A 26,325-nucleotide genomic window follows, 5' to 3' on the forward strand; every position below is an offset into this window, starting at 1 on the left:
AAGTGAAGTTGTTCAGTCATGTCCGACTCTTAGCGACCCCACGGACTGCAGCCTACCAGGCTCCTCCGTCCATGGGATTTTCCAGGCAAGAGTACTAGAGTGCGGTGCCATTGCCTTCTCCGTCTCCAGAGCCTAGATGGATAAATTCAGTTTAATTAAATTTCATATCAGGTGCTTCAGACTGAGACGAACCTATCACAACCCAGAAGGAACAGTTAAAGGAACTGGGGCGCTGCCAAGGGGTGAGGAAGGATAGGGATCAAAAATCTGCATTAAAAAAAAACAACAACAAAACTGCAGAAGATTCTGGTGTCAGTGATATCGGACATTTTGTGAAGCACTGGATCACCCTCAAAGTTCCTAACTTTAAAACTACAGGAAAGGGGACCACGGAGGAAAAAAAAAAAACAACTGCAGGAAAAATGAGAAACTACTTTGCTTCTGCCATTAAGGCTTTTCCTGAAGCTGCCCCATGGCTGGAGAAATCGGGTCTTGTTTTCTGGGACCCAGTTAAGTAGAAAACAGAAGCCTGGGTTCCAACACTGGCTCAGCCTTCAACATGTTCTGGGGACCCTGTACGGGTCTCTGTCTCTCTCTGGTCTCTATGACCACACCTACCACAATCAACTGTGTGTCCCCTAGGTAGTGACTGTCCCATTTTGGCTACCGGGTTCCCCCATCTTGCATCGGACATCGTCAGCTCTGACGCCCTACGTGCTCTGCACTCCGTCCTTCCCAAGGTCCCATTCCCCTGGGTCCAGCCACGGACTGTCCCCTCCCAGACGCCGTCCAGCTCCGCAAGCACTAGGCTCGTTCCCCGCCCTGCTCTTTAAGCCCTGCCAGGTCGGTCCGCGCAAGCGCGTTGGGTCTCCTCGAGGCCCCGCCCCCTGAAGCTCGGGTAAAGGCGTCGGAGGCCAGAGTAAGGAACGCGGCTGGACGACGGAAGAGTAGGTTGGGGCACAGCAACGGCGGCCCGCAAGGGTCACGTTTCTTCGGGAGGAAGGACACGCGGGAGGGGTCTGGTCAGCGATCGGAACCCCGGTGGCCGGGAGATGTTGCCGCTCACACCCATGGCAGGGACCTGGAAACTGCTGTCCAGTGAGGGGGAGGGGCTGGTGCTTCTTGATTCCAGATTCCCCAGATCTGACTCCAGATCGGGCTGGTGTCGGGGACTCGATGCCGGTGAGACTAGAGCCGGAGTTGTTGGGGGTTTAGAACTACTTTGCCCCGACTGAGAGCAAGCGGGCCCAGGAGGTAGAGCAAGCCTGGGCAAGAGACCGTGTTGTTGGCCCCGGCTTCCCGCAAGTATTGACCTGGCCCTTGGCTTAAAGTCTGACCGGGTTTTCTTGCGGGCGTGTTAAAGCTTTCGGTGATCGGGCTCCAGCTTCTCATTCATTCACCATTCATTCATTTAACACCCATCGAATTCAGTAGTAGGGGCTGGAGCTACAGAAGTGATCAAGACCCCTATTCCTTACCGTACTGGGAAAATTAATGAGCTGTAGAAGGAAGCCCCGGGCGGGGAATAGGGACAGCTTCTGAAACTTAAGTCGTGAACGCTGGTCGGGAGGGGTGGGGATTGTCCCAAAGAAACAAATGCCAAGGCCTGGAAGCGGGAGAGAAGCTGGTGTGTCCTGAAGATACATCACTCCGAACCTGTTCAGTGCTTAGGGGAGAGATGGCGGTCTTTGGAATTAGGTTGCTAACAGTGGAAAGAAATCAAGGAGTACAATATACTTAGAATCCACAGGATTGGGGCAGAAAGGGTGTAGGCAAGAAGTATATACAAGGCTTGGGTGCCTAGGGAAAGACTACCCACTCCATTTCTCTGGCCTGAGAATTCCATGGGCTGTATAGTTGCAAAGAGTCCAATGCGACTGAGCGACTTTCACTTTGGGTGCCTGGGTGGGGTTCATCAAGAGCGGGAGCAGATTTATGGCAGACAATACATTCTATTCTGGTTCTATGGAGACTGTCAGTAAGCAGTTGGATATTCTCCTTTGAAGGTCAGGAAAAGCACTATAGTGAAGTTACAGATTTGATGTCATCAACAAAACAAAGCCACAAGAAGGGTTGAGACTGTAGAATGAGAAAGGGCCCGGTCAGTACTTTTCATAGTAATTATTTTTGTCTCATCTTTCTTTGCATCCTGAGTCCGGGTCCTGGCATTAAATGCCAGTCAGTGTTTACCAGCTAAACAAAAGGCCAACAGCAGGCAGAGATTGGAATCCCAGAGCTGTGAAGAAATGGGGGCTACTGGAGGGTTCCATTGCTCTAAAGTCAGAGTCACAGGTGCTAGTCTTGGCTTCGCCACAAGGCTGCTGCGTTACCTCTGACAAGTATTCTCACTGTAAAATGGGTACAGCCAGAAAAGAAGCTCCCACATATAAAACTCCGAACACTGCTAAGGCACTGCACACAGATTTTTTTTTCATTTAATCGACACACTGTCCTTATTTATAAAAGAAGGAATTATTATGGCTTCGAACCCATCTGACTGACCCCAGAGTTTCGTTCTCTCCTATGACTGCCCTTATCTGTGTCTCACCTGAGAGGACCCTTTTGAAATCACATGCTCATTCTTTCAATGCATTGTGCTGAGGCCCACAGACTTTCATGATTGGTTTAACACCAGTTCTGTCATGGGGAATGGGGGATGGAGCCAAATATGATGGAGGTCATTCTCCAGCTCTCTTCCTGTGACCACTGAGCTGAGCAGCCGTGTTCTGTCCACAATTTTTCTTTCCGATCTTCTTAAACCCCTGGGCCTGCTGCAAAGTCAGTGAGTGTCAAAGTGTGAGTTGGTTCACCCGATGTGTCTGTGGCAGCCAGTGGGACTCCTATTACACTGGGAACTTGGGTTTCAGTTATTCCTATCCTGCTAATATGACTTCTCAGAAATGTTTTCTGTGTTTGGTTCTGCGATGATAGATGTCCATACAAAGAATGTCATCATTTCCTGCTAGTGGTTTTGCCTCTGGTTAGTATGAGGGAGGGGTTCACTTTATTTGCATTTAATAGTATTCCGAAGAGGACTCCTTTCCCCCACTCTTGCATAATTTATTTGAAACCTGCCTACGTGGGTTGTTGAAGCTAGAAGGGGAATTAACAATATGTTGCAGTGGTTCCCATTCCAGGAATATTTATTTTAAAAAGAGAGCTTCAGCTCTTCCCTCCGCTTAGACCTCTTGAATCAGAATCTCTAGCAGGGCCTCGGATCTGTATTCTTTTCCAAACTCTGTATTCAGCCGGTTTGGAAACCATGGCCTAGTTCAGACCCCTTATTTCACAGGTAGAGAAGCTGCAGTTCTGGGAAGAGAAAGAACTTGTCCCATTCATATATGACATTAGCGCCTCTCTCTCCAATGAAAAGCATTGGGCTGGGAGTTCAGAGACCTGGGTTCAAGTCCAGGTCTTGCTAGTCATTATCTTGAGCAAGTCACTTCATCTCTCTGAGCCTCCACTTCCTTACTGGGAGAATAATGCTGTCATTGTATTAGGACTCAAAAGAGAGACTGTCAATGGAAATGCTTTGTCAGACTTTCCATTTTGCACTCATGGAAGTTGTTCAGAGCTGCCAGCCAATGTTCTCTTCCCTGTACCACACTGCCAGTTGCTGGGCCCCAGGCCATCTGTCACTAAGCCCTCCTCTCTCCTTCTGTTGTAGGTTGGGATGGCCACCGGCTGGGGGAGCCTCTTGCAGGATGAACAGCAGCTGGAGGAGCTAGCAAGGCAGGCTGTGGACCGGGCTCTGGCTGAGGGTGTGTTGCTGAGGACCTCACAGGCACCCAGCTCCTCTCATGTAAGCCTCTGACCCCTCTTCTCAGCACTGACCACACAGCTTAGATCCTACAAGGCCCCTGCTAGGCTGGAGGCAGTTCCTTTGGACTTAAAGCCCACATCTCTTTTGCTTTATTTATTTATTTTTTTTCCAGTAGCTTCAATTTATCTCTATAAGAGATAAATTTATCTTATCTTGAAGTGAAGTGAAGTGAAGTTGCTCAGTCGTGTCCGACTCTTTGCCACCCCGTGGACTGTAGCCTACCAGGCTCCTCCCTCCATGGGATTCTCCAGGCAAGCGTACTGGAGTGGGTTGCCATTCCCTTCTCCAGGGGATCTTCCTGACCCAGGGATCGAACTCCGGTCTCCCACATTCCAGGCAGACGCTTTAACCTCTGAGCCACCAGGGAAGCCCTGGTCTTATCTTAATTTATCTTAATTTTATCTCTTAAATTTATCTGTATCTCTATAAAATTTCGGAGAAGGCAATTGCAAGCCACTCCAGTACTCTTGCCTGGAAAATCCCATGGATGGAGGAGCCTGGTGGGCTGCAGTCCATGGGGTTGCTACGAGTCGGACTCGACTAAGCGACTTCACTTTCACTTTTCACTTTCACACAGTGGAGAAGGCAATGGCAACCTACTCCGGTGTTCTTGCCTGGAGAATCCCGGGGACCGCAGAGCCTGGTGGGCTGCCGTCTATGGGGTCGCACAGAGTCGGACACGACTGAAGCGACTTAGCAGCAGCAGCTATAAAATTTATCTCTAAATTTATCTCTGTAATATTAAAAAGCATCATGCTTTAAGCTGAGTAATCAACTTTAAGTCTAAAGAGCTTAAACTGTGACTTAGGCAAGTTACTTAGCCTCTCTCAGCTACAGTTTCTTCAAATATAAAAAAGAGATAATAATGGGGCCTACCTTATGGAGTTGGTAAGAGAATTAGAAGGTAATTCACATGAAGCACCTTGTCCAGTAAACTTATTTTTTAAGATCCCCTAGTCATACTACCTTCCCTGTAATTGGTTTGTGGTATATCCTTCCAGGTTTTCCTCTGTGCATTTATATACATATATAAGTATATAAAGAAGGGCTTCCCAGGTGGCACTAGTGGTAAAGAACCCGCCTGCCAATCCTGGAGACACAGAAGATGCAGGTTCGATCCCTGGATCGGGTAGATCCCCTGGAGGAGAGCATGGCAACCCCCTCTAGTATTCCTGCCTGGAGAATCCCGTGGACAGTCAATAGTGTCACAAAGAGTTGGACACAACTAAGGAGACTTAGCATGCACATATATAAATAAATGCAGTTGACCATTGGATTAGAGGATTAGAGGTGTCTGCCCTCTGCACAGTTGAAGATATGCATGTAACTTACAGTCGGCCCTCCATATACATGGTTCCTCTGTATCAGAGGTTCAGCATTCACAGATTCAACCAACCTTAGATCATGTAGTACTGTAATATTTACTGTGGAAAAAAATTATGTATCAGTGGACTTGTGCAATTCAAACCCATTGTTGTTCACGGGTCAACTATATATAGTTTTTAAGAAACAAGCTGGATCACGTATATTATTCTATGAGGTATATGTTTGTTTTTCATTTAGCAATCTGCCTTAGAACTCTTTCCAACTGCCTTCATTCTGATGCATAGCATTCCAAGTGTGAATGGATCACAGTTTAACTTTATGGATGGCTATTTTGGTGATTTCTCATGTTTTATGATTCCATAAAGCCCTACAGGGAACAATCACATGCGTGCCTGTTTGGGCACCTGTATGAATGTTTCTCTAGGGTTGATACATAAAAGTAGAACTGCTTATTCTAAACCACATCTTAAAACAAACAAACAAAAAAAATCTCATCCCTTTAAAAAGAATTTGTTTTGTGACCAGGTAAGACATTTTCGGAGAAGAAAATGGCACCCCATTCCAGTACTCTTGCCTGGAAAATCCGTGGACGGAGGAGACTGGTAGGCTGCAGTCTATGGGGTCGCTAAGAGTCAGACACGACTGAGCGACTTCACTTTCACTTTTTACTTTCATGCATTGGAGAAGGAAATGGCAACCCACTCCAGTGTTCTTGCCTGGAGAATCCCAGGCACAGGGAAGCCTGGTGGGCTGCCGTCTATGGGGTCGCACAGAGTCGGACACGACTGAAGCAACTTAGCACAGCAGCAAGACATTTTCATGGTTTGAAACTCAAAAGGTGCAAGAGTTTACAGTTCAGTCCTCCCTTCCACATTCCCTAACCACCCAGTTCTCCTGCTCTAAAGGCAACCTGTGTTTCAGCATTCTTGTTTATTCTTTATTACCTTACTCTTAACAAGAAAATATGTATGTATTCCTTTTTCCCATTTTTTTACACAAAGAAGTGTGTTAGACAAACTTCTGTGACTTAACACATACCTTATAATTATCCCCATTAGTGGCTAAAAAGTTGCCACCATCTTTTTTTTTTTTTTTTGCCAAGCCACATCTCTTTTTGTCTCTGTGTGCCCAGAACCTAGTTAAGGGCCTGGTGGAGAGTCCAAACTTAATAACTGGTTTGAGGCCCAAGTGAATGAGAATGACTGTCACCTAAGGCAGACTGATACTGTAAACGTTCTGCCTCTGGCTTTAGGATTATAATTCTCTTTGAATTAGTGTTTTCATTCCCATCAGATATATAGCCAGGAGTAGAACTGCTCGATCATACAGTAGTTCTATTTTTAGCTTTTCATACTTGGCTGAAACAATTTACATTCCCACCAACAGTGTTTGAGGGTTCCTTTTTCTCCACATCCTCTCCAAAATTTGTTACTTTTTTAGTCTTTTTGATGATAGCCGTTCTGACAGGTGTGAAGTGATATCTCATTGTAGTTTTGATTTGCATTTCTCTCATTAGCGATCTTGAGCATCTTTTCATGTACTTGTTAGCCATCTGTATGTCTTCTTTGGAGAAATGTCTATTCAGGTCTTCTGCCCATTTTTTGATTGGTTGTTTGGTTTTTGATATTTAGCTGTATGAGCTGTGTGTAAATTTTAGATATTAACCCCTTGTCAGTCATATCATTTACAAATATTTTCTCCTTTTTTGTGTAGGTTGTCTTTTCATTTTGTCTTATGTCAAAAGTGTTCCACCTATGTTCCCTTCTAGGAGTTTTTTTTGTCTTTTTAAAAAATAATTTTATTTATTTATGGCTGGGCTGGGTCTTCATTGGTTCACAACAGTTTTCCGTAGTTTCAGAGAGTGGGGGCGACTCTTTGTTGCAGGCCCTAGAGCACACAGATTTCAGCCGTTTGGCACACAGGCTTAGTTGCTCCGCAGCACGTGGACTCTTCCTGGACTGAGGATCAAACCCATGTCCTCTGCGTTGGCAGGCAGATTCTTACCTACTGCACCACCTGGGAAGTCCTCTTCTAGGAATTTGATGGTTTCAGGGCTTATATTTAGGTCTTTAAACCATTTTGAGTTTATTTTTGAATATGGTCTGAGGGAATGGTCTAATCTCATTGTTTTACATTTGGCTATCCAGCTTTCCCAGTACCGTTTTCTGTAGACACCATCTTTACCCACTGTGTGTTCCTATTTCCTTTGTTGTAGATTAACTGGTCGTAGGCGCATGGGTTTACTTCTGGGCTCTCTGTTTCTGTCCCATTGATCTATATGTCTGTTAGATTAACTGGTCGTAGGCGCATGGGTTTACTTATGGGCTCTCTGTTTCTGTCCCATTGATCTATATGTCTGTTAGATTAACTGGTCGTAGGCGCGTGGGTTTACTTATGGGCTCTCTGTTTCTGTCCCATTGATCTATATGTCTGTTAGATTAACTGGTCGTAGGCGCGTGGGTTTACTTATGGGCTCTCTGTTTCTGTCCCATTGATCTATATGTCTGTTAGATTAACTGATCGTAGGTGCATGGGTTTACTTCTGGGCTCTCTATTTCTGTCCCATTGATCTATATGTCTGTTAGATTAACTGATCGTAGGTGCATGGGTTTACTTCTGGGCTCTGTGTTTCTGCTCCATTGATCTATATGTCTGTCTGTCTGCCAGCACCACACTGTTTTGATTACTCTAGCTTTGTAGTATAGTCTGAAGTCTGAGAGAATTATGCCTCTAACTTTGTTCTTTTATTTTCAGGGTTGCTTTGCAATTCAGGGTCTTTTATGGTTCCATATAAATTTTAGGATTATTAGTTCTAGTTCTGTGAAAAATATGGTTGTTTTGATAGGAATTACATTAAATCTATAGGTTGCTTTGGACAGTATGGCCATTTTAACAATATTAATTCTTCCAATCTAAGAGGATGGGATATCTTTCCATTTCTTTGAATCATCTTCTATTTCCTTCATTAATGTTTCTAGAATGTATATTCCTGGATGTTTATTGAAGCATCTATTTGTAATGGAGGGGAAGAGAAGGAAACCACCTTGATGTTCATACTAGAAGGCTAGATTCAATAAATTATGGTTTGTACAAAGAATTGAATACTATACAGCCACTGAAAATAGTGAAAGTGTTCTATTTGAATGTATTTGGAAATGTCTCAAAATATTTAAAAGCAAAGGACACAACAATGTACATATTATATGCTTTTGCATGTGTTAAAAAAAGAGAAAATATGTATGTATACATACACATTAGTCTAGAAGGGTATGTGAGACACTGCTGCTGCTGTTGCTAAGTCACGTCAGTCGTGTCCGACTCTGTGCGACCCCATAGATGGCAGGTCACCAGGCTCCCCTGTCCTTGGGATTCTCCAGGCAAGAACACTGGAGTGGGTTGCCATTTCCTTCTCCAGTGCATGAAAGTGAAAAGTGAAAGTGAAGTCGCTCAGTCGTGTCTGACTCTGTGGACTGCCGCACCAGGCTCCTCCGTCCATGGGATTTTCCAGGCAAGAGTACTGGAGTGGGGTGCATTAGTATATCATTTTTCATGGGGTGGCAAAGAATCAGACATGACTGAGCATGCAGGCATGATCATGAATGCATGAGTATACCATGGGGAGGAGAACTGGGTCATTGGGAACAGGGTGAGAGTGAGACATGCTTTTCACTATGTCTTTTGAATTTATATTATGTGTTTGTATTATCTATTCAAAATAATACTTTTAAAATAAATTTATAAATGGCAACTTCAAACACTGTTAACTTATACTACCATAATGACAAACTGATACTAACTCATAGGTTAGACTCAGTAATGCTTCATAATATAATATAAGCACAAAGTCATAATATAAGTCACAAAGTCATCTTCTCTTTCCCAAGTTATAATTCATTTGTTGTTGGAAATCTCAGAATGTATTATCCCCTTCTAAAAATAGTATTCTAGGTGGTATTTGGGTTTCCTGACTCTGCCAAAGTCCAGAGAACTCAAAATGCAGCTGAATGAATTCCAGGCCTGGCAACCTGGGTCACCATCTCCAACAGTGGGGGGAAACCATCCCTGGCTTCTCCTCTGGGGGCCAGAGTCCACTTCTGCTACAGTGGTACCTGTGGGACTCTCTCTCTCCCTCAACCAGAAGGCAAGGGGACTGTCTCGGATGTGAACCCACCAGGAGAAGTGTGTGGGTGTGGGTGTGGGTGTGGGAGTGGTGGTTGTTTATAATCATCATGGTTCACATCCCAGTTTCACTTAATAACCTTGTATAATTTTGGTCATGTTACTTAACCTCTCTGAGACTTAGTTCCCTTATCTGTTTAGTAGGTATAGATAATAATAGTATCTTTCTCAAAAGGTTAGATGATGAATCCATGTAAAGTATTTAAAACAGTACTGAGCATACAGTCAATGCTCAATAATTTTTTGGCTTATTTGTCTAGACTTTGTAATTTTTTATCTGTTTACATTAAAAAAAATCAGAAGTGATTGGTCAAAAACAAAGTCTAGAAGTTCTCTTACTTCCCACTCCTCATCCTGTTCTCCCTCCCTTCTCAGAGGTAACCAGTGTTCTGTAGTTTGTGTGTTTTCAGTAATATGGGGCACACTTTCCATGGGGTTGTGTTTGCAGGAAGACAACACATTCACAGGCGTTCTACCCATGCCCACTCTCTCTCCTTGATCAGGTGGTGAGCTATGCTCCATTCACACTCTTCCCTTCACCGGTCCCAAGTGCCCTGCTGGAGCAGGCCTATGCTGTGCAGGCGGACTTCAACCTCCTGGTGGATGCGGTCAGCCAAAACGCTGTCTTTCTGGAGCAGACTCTCTCCAGGTACGGAGGGGAGTGGGGGAGAGAGGGGGTGGGGTGGGCAGGAGATGCTAGAGCTAAGGGACTGGAAGACTGGGACTCATGAGGTATGACCTGGGCAAGTGACTTTGTGGTGAGGGACAGGTACTCCCCAAGAGATAGAAAAATTAATGGAATAGAAGTCAGGAGAGCTGACTTCTAACCCTGGCTCTACCACTTGCTTATATGGTCTCAAACAAGTCCCTTTCTTTCTCTGGGCCTCAATTTCTTCATCTGTAAAATGGGGAAGTGAAAGTTGCTTAACCATTTCTGACTCTTTGTGACCCCATTGATTGTATAGTCCATGGAATTCTCTAGGCCAGAATACTGGAGTGGATAGCCTATCCCTTCTCCAGCAGATCTTCCCGACCCAGGAATTGAACCGGGGTCTCCTGTGTTGCAGGCAGATTGTTTACCAACTGAGCTATAAGGGAGATTGGCCTAAATCTAAGATCCATAACAATGCTGACATTCTGTGAGTCTCTGACCTGTGACCTGCCCCCTGCTTTGAAGACTGAAATTTCCATTTGGAATTAGAGAAGGTCAGGGCTCTCCAGGTGGCACTAGTGGTAAAGATCCTGCCTGCCAATGCAGGTAGACATAACAGACTCGAGTTTGATCCCTGGGTTGGGAAGATCTCCTGGAGGAGGGCATGGCAACCCACTCCAGTATTCTTGCCTGGAGAATCCCATGGACAGAGGAGCCTGGCGGGCTGCGGTCCATAGGTCGCAGAGTCAGATGCAACTTAGCACGCATGCATGCAGCCTAGTTTTAGAGAAAATAGAGGGCAGGAGGAGTTATTGGGTTTAAAGTCAGATTTTTTACTCAACTTAAGTAGTGGCTGTTTCTTGTCACCTCAGGCCTCTCATTCTGGATGAGATGGGGTGCAAACTGGGCCATGCTCAGTTCATGAGGATACAGAACCCCTGAAATGGCTCATTCCATCCACCCCTCTTTGTCTCTTCTCCCTTAACTTCTTTTTTCCCTTGAGGCCCTGGGGCAATGGACATTTATTTTAGAATGAAATTAGAATTATATGTGTATGTGTGTAGATAGAGAATACACATATATACATGCACATAAATATAATTGCATGTCTGATTAATTTATCAAAAAACTTTATTTTGTTAAACACAAAATCTTTTAAAAATGTGCAATTTGGTGTGATGGTGAATAGGAAAAGGGTTCATAAAGGTAAGAAGTTTAGAAACCATTAAAGTGAAGTGAAATGAAAGTCGCTCAGTCGTGTCCAACTCCTTGCAACCCCATGGAATAGTCCATGGAATTCTCCAGGCCAGAATACTGGAGTAGGTAGCCTTTCCCTTCTCCAGGGGATCTTCCCAACCCAGGGATCGAACCGGGGTCTTCTGAATTGCAGGCAGATTCTTTACCAGCTGAGCTTTACCAGGGAAGCCCCTGGAAACCATTGACTTGGAGCTAAAAATCCACTGAATCATGAGTGTACAAACTTCTCCAGTACATTTTCCTCGGGTCTTTCTCAGGATAGGCCCAGATTTTGTACCTGTGACTCTGGATTGTGGAGAAATATGAGCAGCCTGATTTTTGACCTTTACCCTGAAGCTGCAGTTACATGTGAGACTTTCCCTGTAGTCCAACTCTGTAACCCCTGCCTTTGTTATTACCTTCTCCTCCAAAATACACACAAACCCTAGCTTATAAGGGAGAAAAGACCAGGATCACAGCTGGAATAGCAGCCTAGGCCCTGGAGTTGAAGGGGAGCATCTCTTCAAAAAAGGGTAAACGTGTCTCAATTTTGCTAGAGGCAGAAGCCCAGCTGGTGTCTCTCCTCCTTACCAGGGGCTGGGAGACCCCCTGAGAGAGCTGATGGAGACCAGAGGAACTTCAGGGCAGGCCTGATCTCCATGGGCTCAGTGGGTACCCTATAGCAAGGTGAGCCTGAGAGTCAGGCTTGAGCAGACACGCAGAAATTCATGCCTGAGTCTCGAGAGGCAACAAGTTACTTACCTGTGGGTGTCTCTTCCTAAGGCTCCAGAAAACCATACTGATGGGTTCTACGTCATGTACCATGTCACAGCAGCACACTTGTCCATGAGCATGAGCCAACACAGACATGTCAAACAGGAGAGACAACGCTAACCATCACACAAATAAAATGGAACATTATAACTGTAGGCAGCACTATGCAGGAGAGGTCCACAGTGCTATGCGAGTGCATATCAGGGTATCTGACCCAGATATGGAAGGCTTCCTATGAGGACTCATTGAAGAAAAAAATGAGGATATTTAGCTAGAGTCAGAAAAATCTTTTGAGGCACCAGGCATAACTGCTATTTTCTAATCTAAGGCTGCCAAGCAAGAGGCGGATAGGACTTGTCCTGGGAGATATCAGAATATAGGGGAAGCTATAGAGAGTTAATGTTAGGTCACCTAGAAAGCTTACCAACTACATAATGGTCATGGTGTGTGCTAGTTGAGAATTCTTGGGGCCACACTCTATGTTCAGTTCTATGCATGTAATATCTCATTTACTCTTCACTACAACTCTATGTTAAGCTTCCCAGGTAGGCCAGTGGTAAAGAATCCACCTGCCAATACAGGAGATGTGAGTTCGATCCCTGGGGTGGAAGATTTCCTAGAGAAGGAAATGGCAACCCATTCCAGTATTCTTACCTGGAGAATCCCATGGACAGAGGACCCTGGAGGGCCACAGTCCATGGGGTCATAAAAGTCGGATATGACTTAGCGACTAAACCACAACAGCGCTATGTTATAAATTTATATTTCTCTTCCTTTTTCAGATGACCAAACTGAAACATAGAGGTGAAGCGACTGTCTGAGGTTGCCTAGTAGTGAGTGGGAGAGCTGGGATTTGAACCCAGGTCATCTGGCTCTAGAGCTGGGTTCTAAACTACTGTTCTCTATGGGGTTGGTGTGGGTATTCAAATTTGGGCCAGTAGACCTAGAGAGGATTCAGGAAATAGTGGAAATCCTTGGCCTTTAATGTCCCATGTAGCCTAGAAAATACCCTGCTTCCTCTTCCAGCACCATCAAAAGAGACAGCTTTACTGCTCGTCTCTTTGACATCCACAAGCAAGTCTTAAAAGAAGGCATTGCCCAGGTAACCATTCTCCATTCACCCTGGTCTGAGATGAGACCTGCCCTTCCCATTTCTCTCTCTCTCTCTTTACCAGAAAAATTTGGCCTAGTCACTGAGCTCATGGGAATCTGCCTCTCATCGGTCCCCATGGAGTTTATACATTAGTAGCCAAATCCTGGGATGACCAGAAGAATGATTCCACTGGGTGTGGGAGTGTTAGCTGGCCCCTCTAATCTCTGTGTACAATTCACGGTACCTTTCAGCTCTGTGGCTAGGCCCTCGGGGTCAGCCCCTGGGCAAATGTCCTAAGCCTTCAGTTTTTCCCCTAGACCGTGTTCCTGGGCTTGAATCGCTCAGACTACATGTTCCAGTGCAATCCGGATGGCTCCGCAGCCCTGAAACAGATTGAAATCAACACCGTCTCTGCCAGCTTTGGGGGCCTAGCCTCCCGGACCCCAGCTGTGCATCGGTGAGTCCCTTGGGCAGTCCTGGGCACACAGGTGAGGTGTCAGCCTGATGAGCCTACAATCACAGGTGGGGGCAGGATCTCCAAGACTGACTGTACCCTCCTCGGCCTTGGGTCATGTGTTTCCACCTCACAACACAGTTTCCACTTGTAATTAGGTCTTGGTATGTCAGAGAGAGGAGGGACTTTGTGATTCATCTCATCCTGCCCCCTCTTTGTGTAAGTCACTGTTCCAGGCAGAAGAAACAATATCTGTGAGGGCCCTGAGGTAAGAAAGAGACCTGAAAGGAGGTCAGAGTCCAAGGCAGAGAGGGAACAGGGGCTTCCCTTTTGAAGGCTGGACCCTAGTAGCATCCACATCTAGTCAGTAGTAATGCTCTAGGTTTCTGTGATTCCAGTCTGTAGCAGGATTCCAGACAGCATGTGGGGCTCAGGGAAAGGGGCTTCAGTTCATTGGGAGGCTGGTGTGGAGTGGAAACAGAGGGTCTCAGGGCTCCTCTGGTGTGTACACCAGCTGCCAGGCTTAGGGCAGCCCAGCACATTCCAGCCTGAGGTGGATCCTCCGAGGGCATCACGATAGTATGTTTCTTAGTGCTCAGCTGATTCTCAAAGTAATCTTCCGGTAAATGTCTATGAGTCACAAGCTGAAGAGTCTTCAAGGTCCATCTAATTGCTAAGACATCTCTTTTTCAACAGACATGTTCTCAGTGTCCTGGGTAAGACCAAAGAAGCTGCCAAGATCCTCTTCAATAATCCCAGCAAGGGACTGGCCATGGGGATTGCCAAAGCCTGGGAGCTCTACGGCTCAGCCAAGTAAGGGAAAGAAGTGGCAACAGAATCTTGCTTTAGATTCAGCACTCATGGATACAGTAACTTCTTTGCCTGACATCATTAGGAAATGAGGGAATTTTTCTTGAAACAGAAGCTTACACTTTGGCATGTCAAAATTATTTTACTGGAATTTTGGTCTTCTTAAGTAAGAGGTGATATAATTTAATCTTTGATGATAACTTTAATCTTTTCTTGTTGGCTCCAGGTCATTCATTATGACTGTCACTGACTACATCTTGATGTAAGGCAAAGCTGCTGCTTAGAGCGAGAGGTGTGAGAGGCTGTTTGCCTGTGCTAATAACCCAGCTATTAGGCTTTAAGCTCTTATTCATTATCTTCATGGTTTTTCTGTCTGTCTCCCCAATAACAGCTCTTACTTCTTATTGCTGTCATTGGGCTTGAATTTAGAATCCTCCACTCCCATTCTTATACCTCCTTCTAAGAGGAATGGTCCCATAGGATAGACTGAAAAACTGAGGTGCAAGCATTTGTAGAGCAGATGAATTTTTGTCAATTATCTCATACTTTTTTTTTAGCTTTTACCTTTACTACTTTATTAAAATATTTCTTTTTGAGTTGACTCAATTTTTATTTTTTTATTTTTTTAAATTTAATTTTATTTTTTATATTATTACTTTTTTTTTACTTTACAATATTGGTTTTGCCATACATCAACATGCAGCCGCATGGGCATACACACTGAGGGAACCAGAATTGAAAGATACATGTGTACCCCAATGTTCATCACAGCACTGTTTATAATAGCCAGGACATGGAAGCAACCTAGATGTCCATCAGCAGATGAATGGATAAGAAAGCTGTGGTACATATACACAATGGAGTATTACTCAGCCATTAAAAAGAATACATTTGAATCAGTTCTAATGAGGTGGATGAAACTGGAGCCTATTATACAGAGTGAAGTAAGCCAGAAAGATAAACACCAATACAGTATACTAACGCATATATATGGAATTTAGAAAGATGGTAATGATAACCCTGTATATGAGACAGCAAAAGAGACACTGATATATAGAACAGCCTTTTGGACTCTGTGGGAGAGTGGGGAGGGATGATTGGGGAGAATGGCATTAAAACATGTATAATATCTCATACTTTTTAAAAAGAATTTTAAAAAATTAAGCCTGGAAAATGAATTGTGATTTCAATTTAGACATTTATTCGAACACTTTCAAAATACAATGTCTGTGGTTAGAATGAGTAGGGATAAGAAGAGATGATTCTTAATATAAAGGTTGGCAACTACGACCTATGTTGGCAACCTCTTACCTATAAATGGGGAAATCAGGGCCCAAGGGAAGAAACTGGCTTATCCAAGGGTGTACCATAGGTCCCTGGCAGGACTGGGAGTCAGGGTGCCCACTCCCAGTCAACAAGCTCCTGCCACTTCGCCTTCCTTAGCTGAACACTCTCCCCGTCCTGCTCCCAGCAGACTATCAGAACTAAAGGCAGGAAGAGGTAGAATGTTTTTGAGTCTGAGTCCCATTATTTGGCAGGGGGCAGGCTGACTTCTGGAGAAGGAAATGGCAACCCACTCCAGTGTTCTTGCCTGGAGAATCCCAGGGACGGGGGAGCATGGTGGGCTGCTGTCTGTGGGGTCGCATAGAGTCGGACACGACTGAAGTGACTTAGCAGCAGCAGAGCAGGCTGACTTCATTAACCAGAGCATGCAGTTCCACTTTAACCTACAGCTTCCCTCCTCCGCCTGTTCTTGGAGGTGGGCCAGCCTGGGCCAAGTGCCACATTCCCACCCATGAGCAGAGCAGATCAGGCTACAAAGTTAAGAGCAAGGTCATTGGCCCTTAGGACTCTCTCCAGGCAAGATGGCTTCTGAAAGCACCCAGCTTGTCTCTCAGACACCCAACTCAAAGCCAAGACTCAGCTTAATATCAGGTCTGAAGTCAAGAGATTTCAGGCCGACTAGGAGAGGGGTCATAGCAGGACCTGTGTTTTAGCTAAGTGGAGAAGAGTTAGGCAAAGTGTAGCCCAAGAGGTTTAGCTGAGGGAGAGAGAAGCAGAGACAGACAGACAGAGGCCAAGTACAGTAGGTCAGAAATCCACATTTAGAATCCTAAGCCAAGTCTGCCTACTCTTCAAGAGTCTTAGCAAGAAGCCTTGGGCACAGAGCAGTACAGCTACAGCAAAAATGGAGTTTGGTACTGCTAAGCATTGGCCCTAAGAGAGTCTGGCTGGAACTGGACCTGTCTTTGACAACTGAAAATAGCTTGATTGGTAATCAAACAGACAATTCTTTGGCAGTACCATTTTCCTGAGTCCTTGAGCTCTTGTTCTTTTAAGAAACATGTGGATAAGCAGAAAGGAAGAGACCAGGTAAGCCCCAATGATCCTGTTAATACTGTGGGGCCAAACATGGCCCCACGTGCAACACAGAAATGTTGGGAGGCCCCGGGAAACAAGGCCTTATTCATAATTTGCTCTTTAGAGTTTCTATAGGATTCTGCTGAGCTATTCTAGTGTTTTATTCAAGAACCACACACTGTTTTATGTTTCACAATCTAGTAATAGGGTCTTGTTTTATTATATGTTTCACAGTCTAATAATAGGGTCATTAAGCCCCAAACCCCATTATTCTCTTACAAAATATTCTTCTGAAGTTCCATGGACAGAGGAGCCTGGTGGGCTATAGCCCATGGGGTCACAAAAGAGTCAGACACGGCTTAGCTACTAAACAACAACTCTTACCTCTTTACTCATCCAGAAGATTTTAGAATCATTATGTTAAATTCTAAGAAAAAGCCCTCTTGGGTTTTTGAGATGGTTTTAAGTCTAAATTTTAACTTGCACAGAACATTGACATTACTACATCTGCCTACTGGAGAAGGAGCAAAGAGATCTCCCTTGTTTCACGTTTTCTACTTTCAGGAAATAATGTGTTGTAGCCTCAGGTATCTGTGCCTGAGGCCGTCCTGAGATGAGAGAATGTCTACTGTTTCAGGGAAGCTGTGCTCTCATTCTCAGTGCTGAGGGGGGTGGGATGGGGTCACCTGGGGCCACACGTGTTCTTTCCCCAGTGCTCAGGTGCTACTGATTGCTCAAGAGAAGGAAAGGAACATATTTGACCAGCGTGCCATAGAGAATGAGCTACTGGCCAGGTAAGTAAAGGAGGGGAGACCTGCATGTGTGTGGCCCCTGGGTTGCAGAGAGCCAGTCAGAACAGAGCAGCCAGTCTCTCTAACCCTTGCCCTTCGTTCTCAGGAATATCCATGTAATCCGACGAAGGTTCGAAGATGTCTCTGAAAAGGGGTCTCTAGACCAAGACCGAAGACTATTTATGTAAGTGTCCAAGGAGCATTCCCAAGGATCCAGTAGAGGGCTAATTTGGGAAACTCATCCTGCCGCCCTCTTCCCCTTAACGACCCTTTCTTCTGGGAGATATGATGGCTTGCTTCCTTCTCTCTGAATTTTAGGGCAAATACTGAAAATATCCCACCATCCCAGGCAGTTTTGGAGAAGCCTAGTTCTGCTTCTGGAGGGTTGTATCAGAGCTATTGACATTCTGGATAGCCTCGTTTTTCATATGCCTCTGGGCTCCTCAAAGTTTTCTTGCCCTTCTTGGCTAGTCAAGTCGGACGTGGGCAATTGGGTTGGTGGTCAAGGAGGAAGAGGAGTAGCCAGCTCATTCTTTGATTGGTTCTGGGAGTTGCTTCTCTGAGGTCACAGGCAAGACTTCAAGGGGCCTGGATTTGTGCTCTAAGCCAGGCCCCATGCTTCCCTTTATGGGCCACCACCAGGTGACTTGACTTTATATTTTTAATTTTTTAAAGATTGATATTTATTTTATTGTTAGCTAAGCTGGGTCTTTTGTTGCTGTTCGCAGGCTTTCTCTAGTTGCAGCAAGTGGGGGCTGCTATTCATTGCTGTGCTCAGGCTTCTCACTGCAGTGGCTTTTCTTATGGTGGAGCATGGGCTCTATGGTGTGTGTGTAAGATCTTCCCGGACCAGGGATTGAAACCCTGTTCCTTGCATTGGCAGGCAGATTCTTAACCACTAGACCACAAGAGAAGTCCACCAGGTGACTTTAGTATTAATATCACATATTTAGACCTGGAAATTTGTGATTCTTAAAATTAAGAACCTCCTGGCATTTCACAATACCACTATTTTCTTTTCTTTTTTCTTCTTCCTTTTTTTTTTTGACCATGCCATGCAGCTGGAATAATTTTAGTTCCCTGAACAGGGATCGAACCCCAGGCCCTTGTCAGTGAGAACACCATGTCCTAGCCACAGGGCTGCCAGGGAATTCACACTTAACTGTTTTCAAAATGTGCTTTTATCTTAACAAAACAAAGTCATTAATTTACTTTCCAGATATATCAAACAATATCAAATAAAGAAAAGGGGAAGAAGTTCCAAAATACAGTCTGTGGCTTAACTAGATTCGTATTTTGCATCTGCCCACCCTCACCCCGCTACCATTTAAAAAAACCTCAGCCTGGTTTCAGCTACTTTAAAGCAGAGACATTACTTTGCCAACAAAGGTTCATCTAGTCAAGGCTATGGTTTTTCCTGTGGTCATGTTATGGATGTGAGAGTTGGACTGTGAAGAAGGCTGAGTGCCAAAGAATTGATGCTTTTGAACTGTGGTATTGGAGAAGACTCTTGAGAGTCCCTTGGACTGCAAGGAGATCCAACCAGTCCATTCTGAAAGAGATCAGCCCTGGGATTTCTTTGGAAGGAATGATGCTAAAGCTGAAACTCCAGTACTTTGGCCACCTCCTGCGAAGAGGTGACTCATTGGAAAAGACTCTGATGCTGGGAGGGATTGGGGGCAGGAGGAGAAGGGGACGACAGAGGATGAGATGGCTGGATGGCATCACTGACTCGATGGACGTGAGTCTGAGTGAACTCCGGGAGTTGGTGATGGACAGGGAGGCCTGGTGTGCTGAGATTCATGGGGTCGCAAAGAGTCGGACACGACTGAGCAACTGAACTGAACTGAACTGAACTGAACTGAAGCAGTGTAAATACAAGTGTGATTTGCTAGCAATATGATTCTGCTGCTCAGTAATTTTGAGCCCACTTTTTCAAAGTTTACCTAATTTGATTCTGGTCACCTTCTTTTTTTTTTTTTTCCCCTGCAGCCTTCCTAGAATGACTCTAGATCTGGAATTATTGGAGAGCATTTCCCCTTCCAGTTTTTAGTGGAAGCACTGATGGTGTGGGTGTTTACTTCATGCTTCCAATGAATCCCTGTTCAGGCCACCCCCATGGGCTGACTTTCAAAGAAGTCAAAGGTGTTTTGATGCAGCTTGAAGCAGACTGAACCACTGAACACATCAGTTTTCGTTTAACAGCAGCTTTCTCCATCCTGTCTTCTAGGGACGGCCGGGAGATTGCTGTGGTTTACTTCCGGGATGGCTACATGCCAGGCCATTACAGCCTACAGGTTGGTGCTTTCCATTAGCCCACTCTCTGCCTCCTGGGACCCACCATTGGGACCCACACAAGGATCATAACAACCTGGGTTTTTCTCTGGGCCCTGGCTTCAGTTCTTCCTTGGGGAACTTCCTCTCCTCCCACAAGCTTTTTGCTACTTCTCACTCCCTAAACACACACACCATCTGCCAGAATCTAAATCCTCCCGAATCCACAACGCTTCAGCCATTCACCTTAGTTTCTAGGGTTATGCTGGTAAATATGTAACCATAATCTCTCTGGGGAGGCACGCCCTTATTTATAGCATTTGCTGATTTCTGTTGTAACTACTTCCATCATGACCAATTTCAAAGCTACCCAACTTAACATCTCCGAACAGAATTGGGAAGAGATGGGCCCAATCAGCTCTCACTAGCCAATGCAAACCAGTTTCACTGCACCATTGACCAGTTCCTTCTTGCCAGCTCTTTTTTCTCTTTTATCTGCATCCAAAAGTTTTTATCTGCTGTCCATTCATACTAAGGACACTAATGATATCACCTTAGCTTACTATCTTACCATGTAGTTTCAAAATTGCATTCCACGTCTACTGTTTCATTTAATCCTTATACCGTATGAGGTGTATAATTATCCCCATTATATAGATGGAGAAACTAAGATTTGTAGGGGCTTATCTAAGGTCCCACAGGGAGCTCCCAGACTTTCTGACTCTCAGTCCAGTGTCTTTCCTAGCATATCACTCTCTTCCTCCTGCCCCTGATCCACAGCATGGAGAAGCTAATAGGAAGCCCTTCTTTCAGTTGGGAGAAGGTAAAGGAGAAAATAAGTTAGAAAATACCATGAGCAGTAGTCTGGGGATCCTGAGCGTTTGACTCCACCTTTGGGTGACCACGGGCAGGATCCTGCATCTTTCTGGGCTCAGTTTCTGTAAACTGAGGGGACTATACTAGAAAACTGAGGGAGGTCCTTCCAGATCTATAATTCTTTGAGTGTAAGATCCTCTCTGAGGCCCAGCCTGTACAGGGAGCAGCTCCACAGAGGTGGCAGCTCTATAGAAGGTCCTTTCCTCTAGAAAGTGGTTAGTGGTAAGAACTTGCTGACTAGAGAAGAGAGAAACTGTCTATTGGGAAAAATGGATCCAGATTCTAGGATAAGGGGCTTGAGGGAAAGGGCCAAAGAAAACTTTATTTAGAGTTAACAGGAAGGAAATTAATGCGCAAGGAGAACATTTTTAGGGAACTGAGAAACTCAGACCAGGTTTAGACATGGAGACAAATCCACTAGGCTTAGTGACTTGCTAGCAGATGGTGAGCAAGCCCCCTGCTCATCTCTGAGTTTTGCTTTCCCTCCTTTCCACACGGGGTACTTCCCTGGGTTTATCTCCGACATGCAGGGTACCTTTAGCTCTACCCAGAACACTAGCTTAGTTGTTAAGTGTCTGCGGTTATTGATGAAGACCAGGCAGAGGTGCTGCAGGTGAACATCAGAGGAGGGACATCACATGTGGGGGTGAGAGTGGCATGGGGTGGTGGTGTTGCTCTTTTGGCTTTGGCCCTGATCCTGCTGTGGGCAGTTTGTTGTGGCCTGGAGTCAAGGACAGACTGTCTCTCTGGTGCCCTAGAAGAGGGGCTAGAGTGGGGGAGTGGGGCATGGCCCTCTGATGTTTCCCTGCCTCTCACACCCTGAACTCCTGGCCCACCAGAGTGCTCGTCCTGCGATTATTCACCTGCAGACCTTTGCTCGTATTACTTTGTTAACCCGAGTGCCTCTTCCCTGTTGAGTCTCACCTGTCACTCTCCCTGTTCTCTCAGATTTCCCCTCGTTAAACAGCAATATATTTACTGAGCACCTGCAAAGCTTCAGGCGTTGTGTTAAACACTGGGGATACAACAGGAAATGAGAGCCAGACAAGAGTCCAGTTCCTGTGGAGCTCACAGTGTGCTCAGGGGGATGGTTATCAGAAAGCAAACAAAAGTAGAAAAAGTTTTTGTTCTTTTTTTTCCTAGCTGGGGGAAACAACAGGGTGAAACAATAGAGAATTATGGAGAAATCATATTAAATAGGGTGGTTTGAGAAGGTGACTTTGAGCCAAGACTTAAGGATGAAAAGGATCCACCCATCCATTAGAAAAGCCAAAATGACAAGAATCCCAGGCGGAGGGAAATGCAGCAAATGCAGGCCCTGAGGTAGACATGACATTTGTGTCTGAGAACGGACAGACCTGTCTGGCTGGAAGGTGGAAGCGGGGTGAAGGGATGGCCTGGAATGAAGTTGAAACGGAGATAAGAAATGTATCTTTACAGGATCCCCTTCCAGGACAAGAACAGCAGTTTGTATTTTATTTGTAGTACAACAGGAAGCTGAGCTCATCAACAAGTGTCTCCTCCCCTTTCAAGCCTCCTCATCCTCTGTTCACCCTTTCACCTTTTGTCATTTCCCCTTTTAGTCACGTGTCATCGTGCTAGGCTGTGAGCTCCCCAAGGGCAAGAACCCTGCATGTTAGGAGGAGGCCACACCTGCCTCACAAGTGTGTTACAAGGGCCGTGGGAGGTGATGCCTGTGAGGATACCTGGCACCTGATAGATGGTCATTAAAGGTCAGCCAAAGTCAAAGTAGAATTCCATTTGGTTTCTTCACTCTGCAGAACTGGGAAGCACGCCTGCTCCTGGAGAGGTCATGTGCTGTCAAGTGCCCGGATATTGCCACCCAGCTGGCCGGGACCAAGAAGGTGCAGCAGGAGCTGAGCAGAGTGGGCGTGCTGGAGTCCTTTCTCCCAGGGCAGCCTGAGGCTGTGGCCCGCCTCCGTGCCACCTTTGCTGGCCTCTACTCACTAGACCTGGTGCGTGGACAGCCCACTTCTCCCGGCTCAGGCCTCCTCAGTATTGGGGACCCAGAGCCCAATGTGTTGGGGAGGCTGGAGCTGGCGCTGGGCTGGACTTGAGTCAGTGATGCTCTGAGGTCCCCTGGAACCCTGGGAAGCGGGGCTGGAATCCACTGTAAGCTCCCTCAGCAAAGATGGAAATGGGGATGCTAACCAGGGAATGGGGCTGAGGTAGACAGCAAGAACTGAGGAGTATCTCTACCTGCTTTTCAGGCCTCGGGCTGCTCCTGAACTGTTGCCAGAGAAACCTAGTACTCCCTGATAGAGGGGGGTTCACTGGGGTTGTCTTGTTCCGATAGTAGCATCCAGCCTAAGGGGCTTTATGGCCCTTCCTCTTCCTGCTCTTCCTCTGATGCTGCTCTGCACAACCGGCAGGACCTTGGCTCTGTGCTCTTGGCCTTAGATGCTAGTGACTACTCTCTTGCCTCCTACCAGGGTGAAGAAGGGGACCAGGCTATCACCAAGGCCATTGCTGCTCCTAGCTGCTTTGTGCTAAAGCCTCAAAGAGAGGGTGGAGGTAAGTGGTGCCCCCTTTGTGGGGCTGCAGCCCCTGTGAAGGGGCTTGCAGGAGGTCACCAGTGCTGACCTGCACTTGCTGTGAAAACAGTTCCAGGCTCCAGGGGACATGAGAGGAACTGACACAGGTTTCCCACCTTGGACAGTGTCATGGGAGACCTTGTGATCACGTGCTGTGGAGCACAAGAGAATGTGTGAGGCAAATGTGATGGCCTCTGCACTACAGAAACACCCAAGCACCACAGAATGTGATTAACCAGCACTGGAGGGTGTGAGCAAGTATAGTCTGAGGTGCCCGTGGGGGCACAGGAAGGGGCATATCAGGAGGTTGGATACCTTCCTGCCTGGTTTGAACTCTTTGAGGGCAGGGATCATATCTGCCTCATGGATCCAGAGATATTTTTTTGTCTTGGCCTTAAGGGTTAGGTAGGCATCACAGGTAGAAAAGGGGGAAGAGCATTCCATACAGAAGGAGCAACCTCAGGCATAGGCTTCCACTGGTCCATGGAAGTGTGGTATGTTTGGAGGTTAGTAAGTTAACTGCTGAGGCTGGAGTGCAGTGTGGGAGGTGGGAGAGGGAATGATTTGGTTTGGAAAAGATGGCTTGGGACCTGATTATAAAGGATGTTGAATATACATAGGAAATTGGGCTTTATCCTATGGGTGGTGGGAAGCCATTAGCAAGTTTAAAGGAGGGGAGGGACACATGATGAATCCGTGTTTCAGCCATGGTAGAGCACATCCTGAAATGTGGGGAGACATTGGTGGTGGAGAGACCATAGAGGAGGCAGGTATAGTTGTCCAGAAGAGCAATGCAGAAGGCTGGGCCAGAGCTTGTGACGGTGTGGAGTACAGACTGAAGAGCCATGTCTGAGTTAGTGACAGGTACTGGACAGGGAGGACATCAGTGACTCGGGAATGCCTTTCACTTGATTGGGTGTAGAAGGGCCCAGGAGGAGCAGACCCAGGCAGAAGTAATGAGCTCTGTTCAGACATGCTGAGTTGGATTTGGTAGCCCTGGGATATCTGTGATGTTTAGAGCAGGGAGCTTTAGCTAAAGATTTGGGAGTTAACAAGTTATAGGCTATAGATGAAGCCTTGGAAGAGATCTCCCTGAAAAAGAGTGTGTACACGGAGGAGAGATCAAGGGTAGAGGAATGATTCCTTGGAAACCCCAACATTTAAGAGGGGCAGGAGCCAGTCAGGGAGGCTGAGAAGGAACAGCCATAGTCAGGTAAGAGGAGAACCAGGGCAGGATGGTATGGTGGGAGGTGTGTCTGCTTTTGTAAGAGCTCTCCTGTTAAGGTGACATTTTCCTCCTTGGAGAACAAGCCTGCCCTGGGTTCACTGAGCTGCTGTCAGGAACTGATGCTCTTGACTTGCCCACATGGCCCTAGAAGTGGGAGTACAGGGTAGAGAAGGTGGGCAGAGGGTCCAGGGTGACTGGTTAGTGAAATTGCAGGTAACAACCTATACGGGGAGGAGATGGTACAAGCCCTGGAGCGGCTGAAGGACAGTGAGGAGAGAGCCTCCTACATCCTCATGGAGAAGATCGAACCCGAGCCTTTTAGGAATTGTCTACTACGACCCGGCAGCCCTGCCCGAGTGATCCAATGCATTTCAGAGCTGGGCATCTTCGGGGTCTATGTCAGGTGAGCCAAGCAACATGTTTCCTTATGTAGTAAATGAGGCCAAGGACCTAAGATCTGCCTACCTCACAAGGCTATCAAATGAAGTCCAGATGACAAGTGCTTTGCAACTATAAAGGAAATTCCAAGTGATATCAAGATGGCTAACAATATAACCCTGGACTAGGAGACCCCAGGGAAGAAAAGTTTAGGTCCAGTCCCAGGGCACCTGGGATGCTGTGGCTTTGAAAAGCTGAGTGGCCCCTGGGCTTGGACTTGAACACTAAAGAATCAGGAAGAAGACAGCTGGAGAATTTGTAAGAACAGTTTCTGGTCCCTCATTATCACTTCCTGCAAAATACTCACTCCAAGAACAGAGCAAGGAAGGAATGCCAGATCCTACCATGCTCCCCACCAGAGCCTGCCCTCTCTATAATCTTCCCCTCCAACCATTCCACTTACAGCATCTCTGCCTGCCAATTCCTCCCCACCCCCTACCGCCATCTTGAGAGAGAGTTAGAGAAGGAAACTTAGAGCTACAGAAGATGAAATGTGAGCCTGGCGTCATGCTAAATGCTTTTCTGATTTTCTTTAAACCTTGTCACGATCTTAAAAAGTGAGAGGTATTATCCCTGTTTTAAATTGAGGAAATTGATATTTGGAAAGGCTGAGTAACTTGCTTCAAAGACAGAGCTAATAACATCCACGCTAGGATGCAAACCCAAATCTGATTCAGAAATCCGAGCACTGTCTCAGGTGTAGTCAGTCACCCATGTACTGCTCAGCTGGGGCCAAGGAAGGTCTTGGGTTTGAGGGCTGAGTCCAGGTGATGGAGTTGTGTGTCTCCTGCCCCCGTTTCTATAGGGAGGGAAAGACACTTGTGATGAACAAGCACGTGGGACATCTGCTTCGAACCAAAGCCATCGAGCACGCAGATGGCGGTGTGGCGGCTGGAGTGGCAGTCCTGGACAACCCGTACCCTGTGTGAGGGCACAGCCGGGCCCGCCCGACTGCACTGCAAAGACCTTCCACCCTTGACAGTCATTCCTCGCCGGCCCTCCCCTTACCTTGTGAAGGCTGCTCTCTTCTAGAGATTTCCAGGGTCTTCAGGGAAGGGCAGATGCTGGGCACCTTCCCCCCTCCCCCCCTACCCGCCCCCAGCTTTCCCTTCTGAGAACCAGAAAAGCTGTGTTTCCCTTAAGTGTGATCTAGAGGCCCCTAAATCCTCAGGGTGTGGATACAGCTGAAAGGAAGCTGATTTGAGGTCAGGGTCCATAACCTTGCCACCCTCCTGTTAGCCTCTTGTCAGCCTTTCCAGCAGGTTCTGGACCTGGGCTAGGACTGAGGGGTAGGAGGAAAAGGGTATGGGCACAGCCTTTCCCCACCTCTGCCTTAAATAAAACTACTTGGCTGATTCTGTGATTTCTTTGTTTGTACATTTACGGGAGGGAGAAGCTATAATCCTAGTCAGCCCACTTCAGATAGATTGGAGCAGGGGAAGGAACTCGGCTATA

The 26,325-nt window shown here is 46.2% G+C and overlaps 1 protein-coding gene across 5 annotated transcripts; it reads left to right on the forward strand.

The window, feature by feature from the left end:
- The first annotated feature begins 882 nt into the window (after positions 1-882).
- On the forward strand, positions 883-26,233 carry GSS (glutathione synthetase). Of its 5 annotated transcripts, none has more exons than XM_086332229.1 (13): positions 883-919; positions 3,668-3,802; positions 9,832-9,977; positions 13,017-13,092; positions 13,401-13,540; positions 14,234-14,350; positions 17,422-17,502; positions 17,606-17,683; positions 19,730-19,796; positions 22,431-22,625; positions 23,103-23,184; positions 24,646-24,835; positions 25,676-26,233. In XM_086332229.1, the coding sequence occupies exons 2-13, from the start codon at positions 3,674-3,676 to the stop codon at positions 25,797-25,799; spliced, it is 1,425 nt and encodes a 474-aa protein (XP_086188355.1). In that variant the 5' UTR covers positions 883-919; positions 3,668-3,673; the 3' UTR covers positions 25,800-26,233. The 5 variants fall into 5 exon arrangements, with proteins under 5 accessions (XP_086188355.1, XP_086188353.1, XP_086188354.1 ...); XM_086332227.1 differs by having other exon boundaries at positions 897-1,182; XM_086332228.1 differs by having other exon boundaries at positions 897-947.
- Positions 26,234-26,325: the final 92 nt, after the last annotated feature.

The sequence above is a fragment of the Bos grunniens genome, chromosome 13, assembly GCF_055505025.1.
Source record: "Bos grunniens cultivar Pamir isolate PY7600 chromosome 13, Bosgru_T2T1.0, whole genome shotgun sequence".
In the NCBI taxonomy this organism is placed as follows: Eukaryota; Metazoa; Chordata; class Mammalia; order Artiodactyla; family Bovidae; genus Bos; species Bos grunniens.

Excerpts from the sequence above, each read along its gene's own strand:
- GSS (XM_086332227.1), top strand. Across the intron at positions 17,684-19,729 it reads CAAGACCGAAGACTATTTAT|GGACGGCCGGGAGATTGCTG; the intron begins GTAAGTGTCCAA and ends CCTGTCTTCTAG. Across the intron at positions 24,836-25,675 it reads ATCTTCGGGGTCTATGTCAG|GGAGGGAAAGACACTTGTGA; the intron begins GTGAGCCAAGCA and ends CCGTTTCTATAG.